The sequence below is a fragment of the Bombyx mandarina genome, chromosome 02 (genome assembly GCF_030267445.1).
Source record: "Bombyx mandarina strain Sakado chromosome 02, ASM3026744v2".
Classification (NCBI taxonomy): Eukaryota; Metazoa; Arthropoda; class Insecta; order Lepidoptera; family Bombycidae; genus Bombyx; species Bombyx mandarina.
The window spans coordinates 6,598,162-6,613,094 of record NC_143209.1 but is presented as its reverse complement, the minus strand read 5'-3'; the positions used below and the strand labels follow the sequence as shown (position 1 = coordinate 6,613,094).

At 37.3% G+C, this 14,933-nt stretch overlaps 2 protein-coding genes across 3 annotated transcripts in view; one reads left to right on the top strand and one right to left on the bottom strand.

Annotated features, from left to right (window-relative positions):
- The window catches only part of lasp (LIM and SH3 domain protein Lasp), a 40,213-nt gene extending 31,109 nt beyond the window's left edge, over positions 1-9,104 (top strand). The window contains exons 4-8 of the mRNA XM_089733860.1: positions 851-986; positions 1,777-2,403; positions 3,744-3,850; positions 5,602-5,649; positions 6,884-9,104. Of these exons, the coding sequence (XP_089589986.1) occupies positions 851-986; positions 1,777-2,403; positions 3,744-3,850; positions 5,602-5,649; positions 6,884-7,036 (1,071 nt within the window). The 3' untranslated portion in view covers positions 7,037-9,104. The remainder of the gene's footprint in view (positions 1-850; positions 987-1,776; positions 2,404-3,743; positions 3,851-5,601; positions 5,650-6,883) is intronic.
- A 1,195-nt stretch (positions 9,105-10,299) lies between these two features.
- gem (transcription factor CP2 like gemini) overlaps positions 10,300-14,933 on the bottom strand; it is a 54,561-nt gene continuing 49,927 nt past the window's right edge. For both annotated transcript variants that reach the window (XM_089733853.1, XM_028177962.2), the window contains 2 exons: positions 14,214-14,346; positions 10,300-13,682 (listed from right to left, as the gene is read on the bottom strand). In XM_089733853.1, coding sequence (XP_089589979.1) covers positions 13,530-13,682; positions 14,214-14,346 — 286 coding nt within the window. In that variant the 3' untranslated portion in view covers positions 10,300-13,529. The remainder of the gene's footprint in view (positions 13,683-14,213; positions 14,347-14,933) is intronic.

The window sequence follows — 14,933 nt, the reverse complement described above, 5'->3', positions numbered from 1 at the left end:
ATTTGATTTTTGTTCGCAAATTGGATCAATACAGAATATAATCTCTCTGAAGATCTTTGTTTTGTATAGAGTATGCTCCGTACCAAATGCCCTGGGAAATTGCTTGAGACATCGTGATATCTTTTCTATCATATCATCGATCACTTTCAGAATTGATGCCTCTTTCCGGATACCGCATTTTCAGAGATGCTATCAAAGAAGAAAGATCTCGCCCCTTCTATGAATCTTCTCTGCACTGATATTTCAATTTTATCAAGGGCCGTTAGGAAAGTTCCGTAGTGGTAGACAGCACTTTGACTGGTATTGATGCATTAATAACGCTAACTTGCCACCAGGAGGACTTCAAACAAAATCGGCGTTGCTATCCCATTACCGAATTACACTATAGACACAGCCTACTGAGTTTCTGGTTCGATCTTCTCAATGGGTCGCGATTCCGTTCCAGTAGTAGATTCTGTGAAGCACTGCTCTTGCTAGGGCTAGTGTTAGCTAATCTTAGGTTGACCCCGTGAACGCACTTACCCGTCAGGATGAAGCTGGAATAGCCGATAGGTAGGGGGAAAAAATCGGTGTTAGTTCATATACGCCTCGATGCAAAAACTTCGCTGGTAGGACCTCTGAGTTTGCGCGGGTAGGTACCATCACCACCCTACCTATTTCTGCCGTGAAGCGAATACTGCGTTTCGGCTTGAAGGGTGGCGAAGCCGTTGTAACTATACTTGAGACCTTAGAACTTATATCTTAGGTGGGTGGCGCCTTTACATCGTAGATGTCTATAGGTTCCAGTAACCATTTAACACCGGGTTGGCTGTAAGCAATAATAAAAAATCCATTTCGTTTCCATCTCCAGGTGGCAGACGATCCTGAGACCTTAAGGATCAAAGCGAACACGAAGATCATAAGTAACGTGGCGTACCACGGCGATCTCGAGAAGAAAGCCCAGATGGAGAGGCAGAGGCAGATCAACGAAAACGGAGAAATAGTGGGTAGGTGCAAACCGGGTGTTTTGGTTTCAAGTTTGGCTTGCGCGTTATCATTGTCAATGTCTAGGACTCGGCTAACAGGCTACTGGTGCGGGAGAGCTTTAATAAATCCGAGTGCTTCTCGCTCGATAGCATGAAGCATCAAGGACTTTTGTTACACCATCGAAATGTCTCTATAGTACGTAAACAAAGAAGCACCCTGTATAAATATTGTATCGTTACCGTCCGCACAATCATCATACATATAACGCACGTTTTGAGGGTAGACAGAAACATCGTTCCAATGGTGTTTTGCTTTGATCGGTGATGAAGCCATTCGTGTGTTCGTATGTTTTATTATCACATGTCCTTAACCGTTCCACCGTTGGTTTGATCAGGAAAATATTTTAGTTGCACTTTTTTAACCCTTTGAGCGCGTAACGTCGATATATCGACTCTGTACTGATTCGTGTGAAGTGTGGAGCGTCGAAATACCGATCATTGCGCAGTTTGATTAACAGGTATTAGTTATCGACCTGTAAGCGTGCGCACGTATAATTTTTGCATTTTCTTTTTTAAGTTAAAGTTTTTCATAAGGTTTTACTATTTTTTTCAAAATTCTATGGCAATTTCGGTAAAAATGTGAAAATAAGTTCAGCACTAAAAGGGTTAAATGATTATAGTTAATTTTTTGTTAAAGTAAAGAGAATAAGCTCGCCCCGGTGTCCAAATATTTCCCTGATCAACACTTATGTATCGCGTATGTGCCATTGTATCTAATATGTGTCGTTTGTCGATCACGCTTCCCTTGTAGATGTGCCGCCGCCGGATAATTACCATCAGCAGATAGACAATTACGCGAACGAAATGCTACAGCCTAACGTGCCCCCCCCGAACCTACCCCCCAAAAACCACTATCAGATCCCGACCACCCAACACCAAACCCATTCCGGGCACAGCCAACAACACTACACCCAACCTCTACCCAATCACAACCAGAATATATCGAACAACCAAAGTATGTCGCAGCACGGACAGAGTCTGCCCCATTACCCCCAAAACCCCCAGCACGCTCAGAACGTTTCCCATCACACCCAAAACGTACCCCAACACGCTCAAAATGCACCCCAGCACAGCCAAACCCTACCCCAACACAGCCAACCAGTTTCCCATTATCAGCCATCCCACAATTCTACAATCCCGCAAAATCGTTACCCAGAACAATACTATCAGCCCAAAGAGGATATCGGATACCAATACCAAGATTACCAAGGTCAATATTATGGGCAATACGCCCAGAATTACGGATCCTCTGGTCAGCCCAAGATCGGTAGGATTCAGGATTACGATCCGTTGAGCGACGGGCCTAGGGCTCCTCCGAATACGCAAAGGGCCTCCGCCACCGTCATCTATAACAGCACAAACGATGGAAAGCAAAGAGGTTTGTGTATCTCATTATATATCGTCGTTGTCAAACCAAAATCAGCTATGTGCACTTCTTGAGATTTTTACTTTTTGACCTTCACAGCCCTTTAACTACCGTATTATTTATTCTTAAAAAATCATCTTCATATAAAAATTTTAAACGAAAATTTTTTTATTCGTAAAATCAAAATAGAGTTTTTTCGCATAGCAGATTTTGGTTTGACAGCGACAATATGTCTTTTCGTATCGATTACAAAGACGCCAATACATATACCGAGTTGATGTAGAGCGAACAATCTCATAGAGAAAAATTATTCGTTTGCAGGCGTAAGAACTTTAGTAAGGACTTTAGTTGGTTCAGAATATTTGTTAGTAAGAACCTTCGAGAATGCGCTTTAGCATACTTAGGGGTTAAATTATCGGACATTCGTAACACATTTGTAAAGCACACGTTTTCAATTGCATTTGTTTAGTGCTTTCATACCAAGAAATACTCGCAAATTGCATTACTTAGTACGATGTAAGCTCCGATAAGAGCCCATGGTCATGACAGCGTGAATGCTGTCTTGACACGTTAGTCGATTAAATAATTATAATATAAGGGTTGTCTCAAATTAGGACTTATATATGATGCGCTCCTAAGGCTTATAATACGCCCTACCACATTTCCCCCAGCACACCGGATCTAATATACAAAAACTTATGTTTGTTTGTTCGTGATCTGTATCAGTATCGTTATCAGATTTACTTCAAGCTCGGTATTAATATTGGCGCTTCAGGGATAAAATTGATTCACCGATTGATTCGTGAAGTTTGAACAAAATAAATAGTTGTCTTGGAAACATTTATTTACATTTAGAAGTCGTCGTGGCCTAAAGGATAAGGCCTCCAGTGCATTCGTGTTGAGCGATGCACCGGTGTTTGAATCCCAGGCGGGTACCAATTTTCCTAATGAAATACGTACCCAACAAATGTTCACGATTGACTTCCACGGTGAAGGAATAACATCGTGTAATAAGAATGAAACCCGCAAAATTATAATTTGCGTAATTACTGGTGGTAGGACCTCTTGTGAGTCCGCGCGGGTAGGTACCACCGCCCTGCCTATTTCTGCCGTGAAGCAGTAATGCGTTTCGATTTGTAGGGCGGGGCAGCCGTTGTAACTATACTGAAACCTTAGAACATATATCTCAAGTTGGGTGGCGCATTTACGTTATAGATTTCCATGGGCTCCAGTAACCACTTAACAGCAGGTGGGCTGTAAGCTCGTTCACCCATAAACGTGTTATAGAAACACAGTTGGAAAATTTAAAAAAGAATTTCTGAAAAATAATGATTAAACAAAAATGTTTACAGGTAGCAGTCATCAAACACAACAACAGCAGTCAAGGCAGATCGGTCGCGTAACCGATCTGGATCCGTTGGCCAATGAAGTGCAGAGACCGGCTAGCTCACAGAATCCGGTAAAACAACACAAAATAAACACCTACTAATATGCCATAGACATTATTTTTTTGGTACAATTTTTCCTTATTAGGAAAGGCCAGGGGATCTAAGCCCATACAGCCTTGTCTGTTCTATATATGCCATAGACATTGATTGATAAACAAAAAACATGAGAAAATTATAGACCAATTTAAGAAACTAATCGTTGATAAATATGCATTGTCGTTTTTTTTACTAAAAACCCGCTAACTAGTGAGTTACTATCACTGGATAAAAAATTAGAATCTCCCAGGCGTTGCCTGATTTGCCAACGTAACGGTGTGACACTGAAGATGCGACCTCACGTCTCAAAGTGTCCAACGTCATTTACGTCGTGATGTCCATTGCACTGCTCATCAACTAGTTTTTTTTTATTGCTTAGATGGGTGGACGAGCTCACAGCCCACCTGGTGTTAAGTGGTTACTGGAGCCATTACACATCTACAACGTAAATGCGCCACCCACCTTGAGATAAGTTCTAAAGTCTCAAGTATACTTACAACGGCTGCCCCACTCTTCAAACCGAAACGCATTACTGCTTCACGGCAGAAATAGGCAGGGTGGTGGTACCTACCCGCGCGGACTCACAAGAGGTCCTACCACCAGTAGTCTGCAGTATTGATAACATAACCTAATCAGACCTATTGCATTTTCATATCAATTCCAATCTACAGCTTAAAAAAAATATCACCCGTATATGTTATGTTAATTTCAAAGCATCCACTGAAAGTACAGGATTCTGATTGTAGATATTAAAAAGAAATATATTATGTCAAGCGGTGAAAGGATATTTGGTTTACGCGGAATTTTTGCAACTAAAGCGCCAATTAAAGTTTAAAATTTGGAATAAATATCATAACAAAAAAAAAAACTTATTGAGCTATTTGAATGGAGTAAACTTAAAAGATGTTAAATTAAAAAAACATTGAATTGTTGATGCTAATACTCGATAAAAAAGGACCTTTACTCTATATATATAAAAAAAACTTCAGAGGTGTCAAGGGACACCCGGATGGAACGAAGTTCCTTTCGATTAATTAGTGAAGGAATTATAATTTTTTTTTTAAGTTATAATAATAAATTACGGCATTATGATGAAGAAAAAAACAATACTATGAACTAAATTACTATTGTTGAAACGCTATCTCGAGAAACTGTACTCATTACGCGAACCAATCGGATACGAGCAATGTCATGCGATAAGCGCCTACACGTTGATTGGTCAGAATGACGGATCTAAAAAGTGTCGTGACAACTTTTCGTAAGAATTTTTTCCGTCTAGCCCCCTTTCACAACGCGCGATAAGGAACTTCGTTCCAAAATGAATTGCTGTTCGTTAGTCTCGCTAAATAAAACTGGACCGATTTGGCTAATTTTGTCCTTGAATTATTTGTGGAAGTCCAGAGAAGATTTAAAAGGTAGATAAATATGAAAATGCTCGGAATCAAATAAAAATAACAATTTTGTTTTTCCTTTGATGTGTCCCCCGTCGGACGGATTCCTTTTGTTTGTTTCAAGTTACAGTGTTACAGTTACACAAAAGTTTAGGTCCTTTATTTATCGATTGAGGCACTACGAAGTTTGCCGGGTCAGCTAGTTACAAATATAAATGTTCCGTATACACTGAAATGTCACTTAAACCTTTCACCCCTTAATACATATTAATATCAAGAGTAACATAATATAATAATATAATCACATAATGTAATATATCTTTTTTTATTTTCAGCAAGTGTACATAGCGATGTATGATTACGAAGCCAACGACAGTGATGAGGTAAGTTTTTTTTTACTTATTTATTTATCGTATGGCATTCGTTTACACTGCGTGGTTATAATTTAAATTTACAGTTTGTGAAATAATCGATAGCTTCTTCTGTTACATTTTTGAGATCTTCCACTTGGCCTGCGAATTTCGTTAGTGGGCATTCCATGACAATGTGGCGCATAGTTTGCTCTGGGCATCCGCATTCACAGCTTTCGTTTTCCGTCCAGCCCCATCTCTTCCGCAGTTGGTTACAGTGACCAACTCCCGTTCTCAGGTGGTTAAGCATAATAAAGGACAATAAAGGATAATAATAAAGGACATTTCCCATTATAACCTTGGGAATAGGAAGCTGGCAAGCACCGTTGTAATATCACAGCTTTATTTTTTTATTTAATGAGTCCAATAATACAGACCTCACCACTGGGTGTTCTCTGTAGTCTGTACTGCCTAATCTGTAGCAGCAGTATCTTCTTAATAGTCTTCTCTATAAATGCTTTATTGCCCCTATCCACTGTTATCCACATGTGGGTATAACAGTCGTATAGATTTCGTAGGAGTTTCACTTTGTAGAGTATTATCTTGTGTCTCTGGGTGGGTGATACCATTCACACCGTGATGTCCACGAATTCTAGTATCCACTGGAAATAAAACGTTTTGAGATCCCCAATTCTACTTATCCAGTGTATTAAAAGATGCTATATTTATGACTAGTATGATTGTTATTTAAATAAAATATTGACATGCTTTTGGTGCAGAAAAAGCATGTTGCTTGGAGATACAACCCGAGCAGGCCATGATACTCATGTCAAATATGTATGCAGCATAATAAGAGGACAGGGTGCTCTGACCTCATATAATGTAAGATAAGTGCAAGAAAAAGATACACATACTTTCGAAATACTGTATGAGACAAAAGCATCTACAACTGGAGACAACGGTCAATAGACCAAAAAAAAATTTTTTTTTTATTGCTTGGGTTTGTGCACGTAGTCACAGCCCACATGGTTTTAAGTGGTTACTGGAGCCCATAGACATCTACGACGTAAATGCGCCACCCACCTTGAGATATGAGTTCTAAAGTCTCAGTATAGCTACAACGGCTGCCCCACCCTTCAAAACGAAACGCATTACTGCTTGACGGCAGAAATAGGCAAGGTGGTGGTACCTACACGTGCGGACTCACAAGAGGTCCTACCACCAGTAACACAATTAAAAATAACCTTTTAAAAATGTCTATTTAAAGGTGTCGTTCCGTGAAGGCGACCTCATAATGAATGTAAGTGCTATAGACGAGGGCTGGATGATGGGTCAGGTGGTACGCACCGGCATGGCGGGCATGCTGCCAGCCAACTACGTCGAGACCGCACCGGCGTCTGCATTACGGCAATACAATTGAATTAGGACGATCCGCTCACTGATAAAAACACTTCAAAAAATATTCATTACCAATTGATTTTGCATGTTTTTCATCCATTTTAATCTTTAAGAACAATTAAAAAAAAATGCCGGCCTTATGAGAACTATTATTTATAATTGGTACTTGGAACTATGTTTGTTTATTGAAAATAATAATAAATACTTAGTCCGGATTCTAAAGAGTTACATCAGTGTAGCACTAAGATTTAAAAAAAATCTAGATTCGCACTTACATTATAATATAAATAATCTGCCGGGCAACCCTTTTGGTAGATGGATCCTAAATGCATTTAATCAGCTATTGTTTAAAGTTAACTTAATACCAAAATAAAAGTGTACACATAATGTAACAAACAGTAAAAAGAATTTTTTTTATATGTTTTATTGGTAATTAATATCTTTTTGAGTGTTTATATTGACATATGATTATTGAAACAAGAAAAAGTAACTCATAATTTATATAAATTAACATCTCTTATGAATTAATTGTAATGGATCTTATGGTTTAATCGTTGGCCAATTAAAAAAAATCATTACAGAAATAACCCATAAAATTTCTTTCAATTATTTACTGGAAGCAAACTTTTCTGTATATTGTTTTCTTAGAGTGTTGCCACGTTTAATGTCCAGACCGACACCGGTGCTGTGTTGCCATTTCTAAAAATATAGTATGCGAAAGGGCTGTGTGACTTGTTGATTCAATTAAACATATCATAAGCTTTCAAGTATTGTTTTAGATTCTTGGTTTCGGCCTAATCGACTTTATAATTGATGGCAAACGCATCATATCACATTGAAATTTAAAACTGACACATTTGTCAGAAAATGTAGCCGCATCCATCACTCATAGTTCGTGAATACTTAAATTTCATTTTGAAATATGTATATTTTTTGTTAACCTTAAGTTACTTTGATTAGCAAGCCAAGGTAATCCTCAATGTCTCTCAGGATTACTCACGTGTTTGTTCAAAAAGACTCAATTAAAACTTGCATGCATGATTCTTAACATAAAAAAAAACATATTTTCAGTTTTTTTTTTTATTGTCAACTACTTTTCCATGAAAATAAACTTTTATAAATTCTATAATAACTATTCATATTTTTAGACTTGTTTTAGTGAATTTCTTAATAATAAGGGAAAGTCACAATTTTTATGAATAAATTAATATTTTTATGAAGATTTGTCTTATGGACCAAAATATTTTAGCATTTTTAATCTCATTCCATTTTTTATTGTTAATAATTTTCTTGTACAAAATCTAACAAGATTGTTGGAGACCAGCGTACGGCACAGAAGAATCGTTATATTAAAAGTAGCTTTTTTAAGCACGGAGAAAAAAAAACCTGTAATACAAATATTAACTATCACTTAATAATTCATACTAACATATTTTAATTTGACACACTGAGGTCTTGATGTTAATAAATCATTCTGAATAAAAATAAGGAATGTCTTCACACTGTAATATTTTAAAATATCAACGGAAAAAACATATTTACAAAGTTAAATATAAATCATGTTTACTTCACATTAAGTAGTGTATGTAATAGGCTCTTAGTGGCGTCAAAATAATATACTTACTTACTGCTAATTCATATTAGTTAAATACTTCATACATTTTATATTATTTTTATTTGAATACTTTTTAGTATAATAAATACACTGGGTATAATTTAAGTCCTTAAATTTTCTATTTTTTCTTAACCCAGTGTTTGTAGTTTTTTTTGTAAATAAATACTTTAAGAAAAAGTATTTTATTTTAGATTGATCAAAATTAATTCTTGTAATTTTTTAATACATTTATGTACACATTCCTTGTATTTTAACCAATCATGTCTAATATTGCCAGATTTTTTAAAATATTTTAAGGTAATTTGTTTTGTTTAGTATAGCAACACTAGGTTACTTTTATTTATTCAATAAAACAGCCAGAATTGTTACATCATAATTGTTTTTATTTTCATCACAAAATATCATTGGAGCAGTATTTATAAGTCCGATGTAAAAAGTGCCTTCTATGAATATTTAAATAAAATTTTATACACGCTTGTTGTGTTTTAATGAAACGAAAACTTTCTGACTGAAAATTAATTTCTAAACTGGATGCTAATAATAGACTGAGCTTCCTAGACGTTCGTTACTTGATAGTTTAGCAACACAAAACGAGCACTTTTTTTTTATTGCTTAGATGGGTGGACGAGCCCACAGCCCACCTGGTGTTAAGTGGTTACTGGAGCCCATGGACATCTACAACGTAAATGCGCCACCCACCTTGAGATATAAGTTCTAAGATCTCAGTATAGTTACAACGGCTGCCCCACCCTTCAAACCGAAACGCATTACTGCTTCACGGCAGAAACAGGCAAGGCGGTGGTACCTACCCGCGCGGACTCACAAGAGGTCCTACCACCAGTAAAACTTTGTATTCTTTCTCAAATAATAAACCGTTAAACCGAACATGAAATTGACAAGGACCAACCGTGTACACCGGAGCGCACCAAGTGCCGTACTCCCACTGAGTTTCTCGCCGGATCTTCTCAGTGGGTCGCGTTTCCGATCCGGTAGTAGATTCTATGAAGCACGGCTCTTGCTAGGGCCAGTGTTAGCAACACTCCGGTTTGAGCGCCTGTACAACAAAATCCCACAAGATGCTCAGAACCTACATATACATAGGTTTAAGAAAACTATTAAAGAACATCTGTGCAATAAAGCTTACTATAAAGTCAATGATTATCTAGAAGATTGCACAAAGTGGGAATGAGTTGCTCGCTCCGGGCATTTCTTCTCAGGACGGAGGCTAATGTTTGTGATTTGGCGGTAGTTCTTTTTGACGTTCAACAATTAAGTACTTTCATTTATGTTGAATAAAACTTTTTTTGATTTTGAGCCCCGTGAGCTCACTTACATGTTAGGGCGAAACTGAAATAGCCTCCCAAGGCTATCAGCATAAGTAGGGAAAAAAGTGCCGTACGGACTAGATTTCTCCGGACACTAGGCTACTACTCACACAACTGGTATACATTTACATACACCAGACATTTAATTCCGACACAAATTTCAACCGTTTCAAAGCATGGCAAAAAGGTCTGGAAACGCACTGCGGATGAACGCAGGGTTGTCGCAAAATTTACCACCAATTCTATATTGCTTGTCTACAATGCATAATTGCTTCTGTTGACGTGGTCTTTGGCTTTGCCATAAAGTAAAAGCCTTGGGAACTATGGTTAAATAAAATTCGTATGTTTATAAACTTGTTTATTAATCGATTACACAAACAATATAATGACTACAACTAAGACATGCAACGATAACAAAAAAAAACTTAATTCAAGAGAATAACACGTCTAATTTCAACATCAAAACAAATTCCTATTTGCAAACACAGCTCGGCAAAAGAATTACAGAAAAAACGAATTTTTATTTCCTTACAACATTATATTTGACTTTTCCATGAAGCTAACTACTAGGGAAGTAACAACTAGACGTGCTGGGCGAAGAAAAAAGTCATGGCTCCGGAATATCCGGGAGTGGACCGGTATTGCCTCCGTCGAACAGCTGTTCCGGCTGGCTGCTGACATAAAGGAATACAGAAAGCTAACGGTCAACCTTCAGGATTGAAGAGGCACTGGAAGAAGAAGAAGACAACATTATACTAATAATCAAACCTACTTACTCAATTAAATGTTTTGAAGAAAGTACAAAAACATTTAAGATTATTATTTACAATTTTTATTTGCAATTGATTTAGGAGAGGTTTGATTCACAAGAAAAAAAAAACATTATTATCAATATTTTCTGCCGAGTTGTGACAGGAAATTTGTTAGTGCTCCAAAATACTTAGAATAACCTAAAATTAAATATTCATAATACTCCGAATCGCAACAAGCGCGTATTTGAGGCGCGTGTTTGAGGCACTTCTCAAGGCACCTCTGTATATACTAACATACCTTACGACTAGTGCTAAAAATATATTTAATTAACACTTTGAAAACTAAAGTGTTTGAAATTATTAAACAACAGAATATATGTTTTTTTTTTTCAAATAAAAAATTACCGTCTAATATAATTTACAATATTCTATATATATATATCTTTGAAAATTTGTTTTCTTTGTGGTGGTGGCAAGAAAATAATCTTTAGCACTCTTGTTCAGATGATAACGATAATGATTCGATATACATTTATGTTTTTTTACATGGAGCTTTGTAGTGTCGGAACTTGGAACATTGATAAATAATATACAATACATACAGTCAATGGAACGAACAAGCCACTAACAAATGAATAAATTGTCCCAAACCGATACCATATCTGTTCTACCAGGGAGCACTACAGTGAAATATTCATAGAAACAATGCTTCGACCATTAAAATACCAACCAATTAAATTACCAACCAATTAAATTAGCTACCGAAAGACTATATTGAAATTTTAGACTTGCCAAATCAACTTTTTATAGTGTATACTTTCAACATAAAAGCTTATAGTTAAAAAACATACAAACTAAATAAAATTATAACGTCAGGTTATAGCTACCAAACTTAAAAAATATTTTTTAGCCAAAATCAGAGGCATTCAAGGTATATTTAGATATCATCTCAATTTGTGAGTCTTATGGGATATTTATTATTTATGTCCTCACAAATTTGGCGCTGTTCAACGAAGCAGCAAGTATCTTAATATGTAGAGAAATTTCAAAATACTATAAGATACATCTATATTTAATGTCTTTATAAAGACTTCTTCTCATTCTCTATAAAAAAAATATCAAAAATTTCTATAAAACTTAATTTACTAAGACTTATTTTACATATAAATCTTTATAAGAACTTATAAATTATATGATATACCATGGCTTTCACCTACGTCCGATAAGGCTCAGACGCTTAACAAATAATATTTATTTCTCTAAATAACGAATAGTTTTATGGTCTGCCTTAAAAACAGGTTGTATGACAACGCATTTTTATAACCTAATAATAATAATAAATTGCACAATATGAAATCTTAAAACTAAACTTTACGCAGATGAGAATATTTTTGTTATAAAACATCAAACATGTATGGATTATAATCGACATACAATAATACCTTCAAATTCTAAACACAAAACTAATTAAAATATTCTCAGCTGCACAAATATATAAGAGTATAACATAATTTTTTTTAGTAAACATATGCGGTAAAGTATTAGTGTGAAATATAAGACACAATTGTATATGTACTGGCCCCTTTTTAGTGATCATTCTAACTGTAGACAACCCGTCTCACTTTAAATGTTCACTATCCATCATCACACACTCATTAAAATGTTCCAACTAGAACAAATCGTTTGTAAAGTCCCAAGATAATAAACTTAATTGCTTAGAACTTATATCATCAATGGCTTACACAATGTGTACGCAGACTTGATTGCCGAATCTGATAGACTTGCAGTCCAAATCAGGTCCCACCATGTGTTAAGTGGACTCATAAGTCTGTCGGTAGACACTATAAGCTGCCACACATCCCTCTTAATCGAAATCATAATTGTTTTATAAAACAAGCTTTCCTACCATCAAACAGTAAGCTGAGAGTGGAAGATAGGACGCAGAATGGTAGTCTTCAGCCATTATTAATGATATTAAAAGTACTGGCGTCTTTATTAAAGTGAAACTTTTTCGTCTGCGTGTTGCATGTCGCGTGACGGTCGGCCGCAGAGTAGGGATAAAGTGCAATGCGCTCGTCAGAGCAGCCAAGGCCAATATGGCGGCGCCTATCGTTCGCAGCAGCTGACCGTGTGGTGTATAGACTATTACTCATTTGTGCCAGTGCTCCACGCTATTTTGTTTTTGTTTTTGTCAGTGTTTAATGTAAATGTTGTTTGTCAGAGTTAAATATCTATAATGTGAAAAAAAGTTTCACTTTTACCGTGGTTTCATAAAACCACGCAATCCTTTCTTTTTTTTAAGCTATTGCATAGCTTTTATCGCGGGCCTTGAGCGCGGCGACCGAATCATGAAATTCCGTAACGAAAAAGTCCTTACACCCCTCACTCCGCCTACCATGTAGCTCACGTTCAACACACTCACACGTTGCGCTTGTGTAGTGTTTGTGAATAAGCGTGCGGCGTGACGTCACACTGCATGCGCATCATGAAAAGTCTGTCCATCTCTCTCTCGCGCGGTCTAGCTTATGAGTGTGAAGGGGACAATTAAGATTTTGCTTTTATTAATGTTTAATATAGCGTGGTTTGTTTTATTATTGTTTTAATATTAAATTATCATTGTCTAATTATAATTGCATAAGTTGATAAAAAATGCTATGCAATAGCTTTACCGCGGCAGTTTCCGAGTGCCACACGTTTGTTTTTTATCGTGTTCTTACGCATTACACACTGATGATGATCAGGATTGCAGACGAATCGTGAACCGATGACAATTGAATAATGTTGTATGGTCCACCTCAAACACAGACAGTTCATCTTGGTCTGTCAGTTGCCGGTGGTGGCGCTTAGGAGCAGAGCATTGCAGTCTTCGAGTCTCTTGAGGCGATAAGTCGAGTTGTCTGGCAGATGTCGCACCAGCTCGTCGGTGAGACGGACGCGAGCGCCGTTCGGACCGGACACCAATACGGTTTCGCAATCCTGCAAATAAAATAAATCGATCGTTACGTTTTTTTTTTCTTACCTATTCTAGTAACCTGAGGAGTCAAACTGGGAGCGTTGCTAATACTGGCCCTAGCAAGAGCGGTACGTCACAGAATCTACCATCGGATCGGAAACGCGACCCACTGAGAAGATCCGGCGAGGAATTTAGTGGGCTGAGTCTGTGGGTTAATTTGCTCGTCGAGCCCTTCGTCGCCTGTGACGAGTTCGAGGAGGACGGTAACCGGTGCTTGAGGTACATAAAAGTATCGTTAATGGATCAGGAGGATTCGTAATGACGTGTTTAGGGCATTGTTACTGGACTTTGTTCGTTAGTTAACGGTTTGGAGACGTGTGTTTTTAATTTTGGCTCGTGTGCAGGTAGAGCGCGCAGTGTATTTTTTTTTATTGCCCTTGTAGGCAGACGAGCATACGGCCCACCTGATGGTGAGTGGTTACCGTCGCCCATGGACTTCAGCAATGCCAGGGGCAGAGCCAAGCCGCTGCCTACCGCTTAAATGCCGACATTACCTTGCTGCCGGCTCCCTGCAGCGCGTTCAGCTTGTGCAGCAGCTCGTGCGCGCGACACGCGTGCAGGTAGAGCGCGCAGTGCACGTCGGAGGAGGGCGGGCACACGTACAGCGTGAGGCGCGGCGAGATGCGTCTGCGGATATATACAGTGTTGTGAAGAATACAGTAACTCTACTTAACTAATTAGACATGAATGAATGAATGAAGAGTACACCTTTACTAACAACAAGTTTTGATGATATATTTCTTCATGTTTATTTATTTAGACACACCAACAGCAATACACACAAAACATTCAAGCTTAAAATTAACATGTATATAATTAAGTACTGGTATGTAAGCCAGTTACAGGCATGTACAGCAATCTCTTATAACAAACTATGACATGTTACAGCAATTTTACAAACAGCGGAATAATAGGCTAAATTTAAATGTTAACAGTACGACAAAAAAAAGTATAATTGAAAATAACATGAAAAGAAGAGTTAGCTACTTAACATTCTCTCATCAATTATAAGCAAAGGAACTTTGATACTAGTTTATTTTTGAGACCAGGACAGGTGTCGTTAAAAATGTCAATGGCGTCAATTAATGCACATATTTGGTTATATTCACTACAAATCTTTGATAAAGGGTAATTATCTAAGGAGGTTTGTTCTACTTGCGGGAATATGGAAAATTTCAGTGATAGGACGGTGATGTTCAACATCTAATAAATTC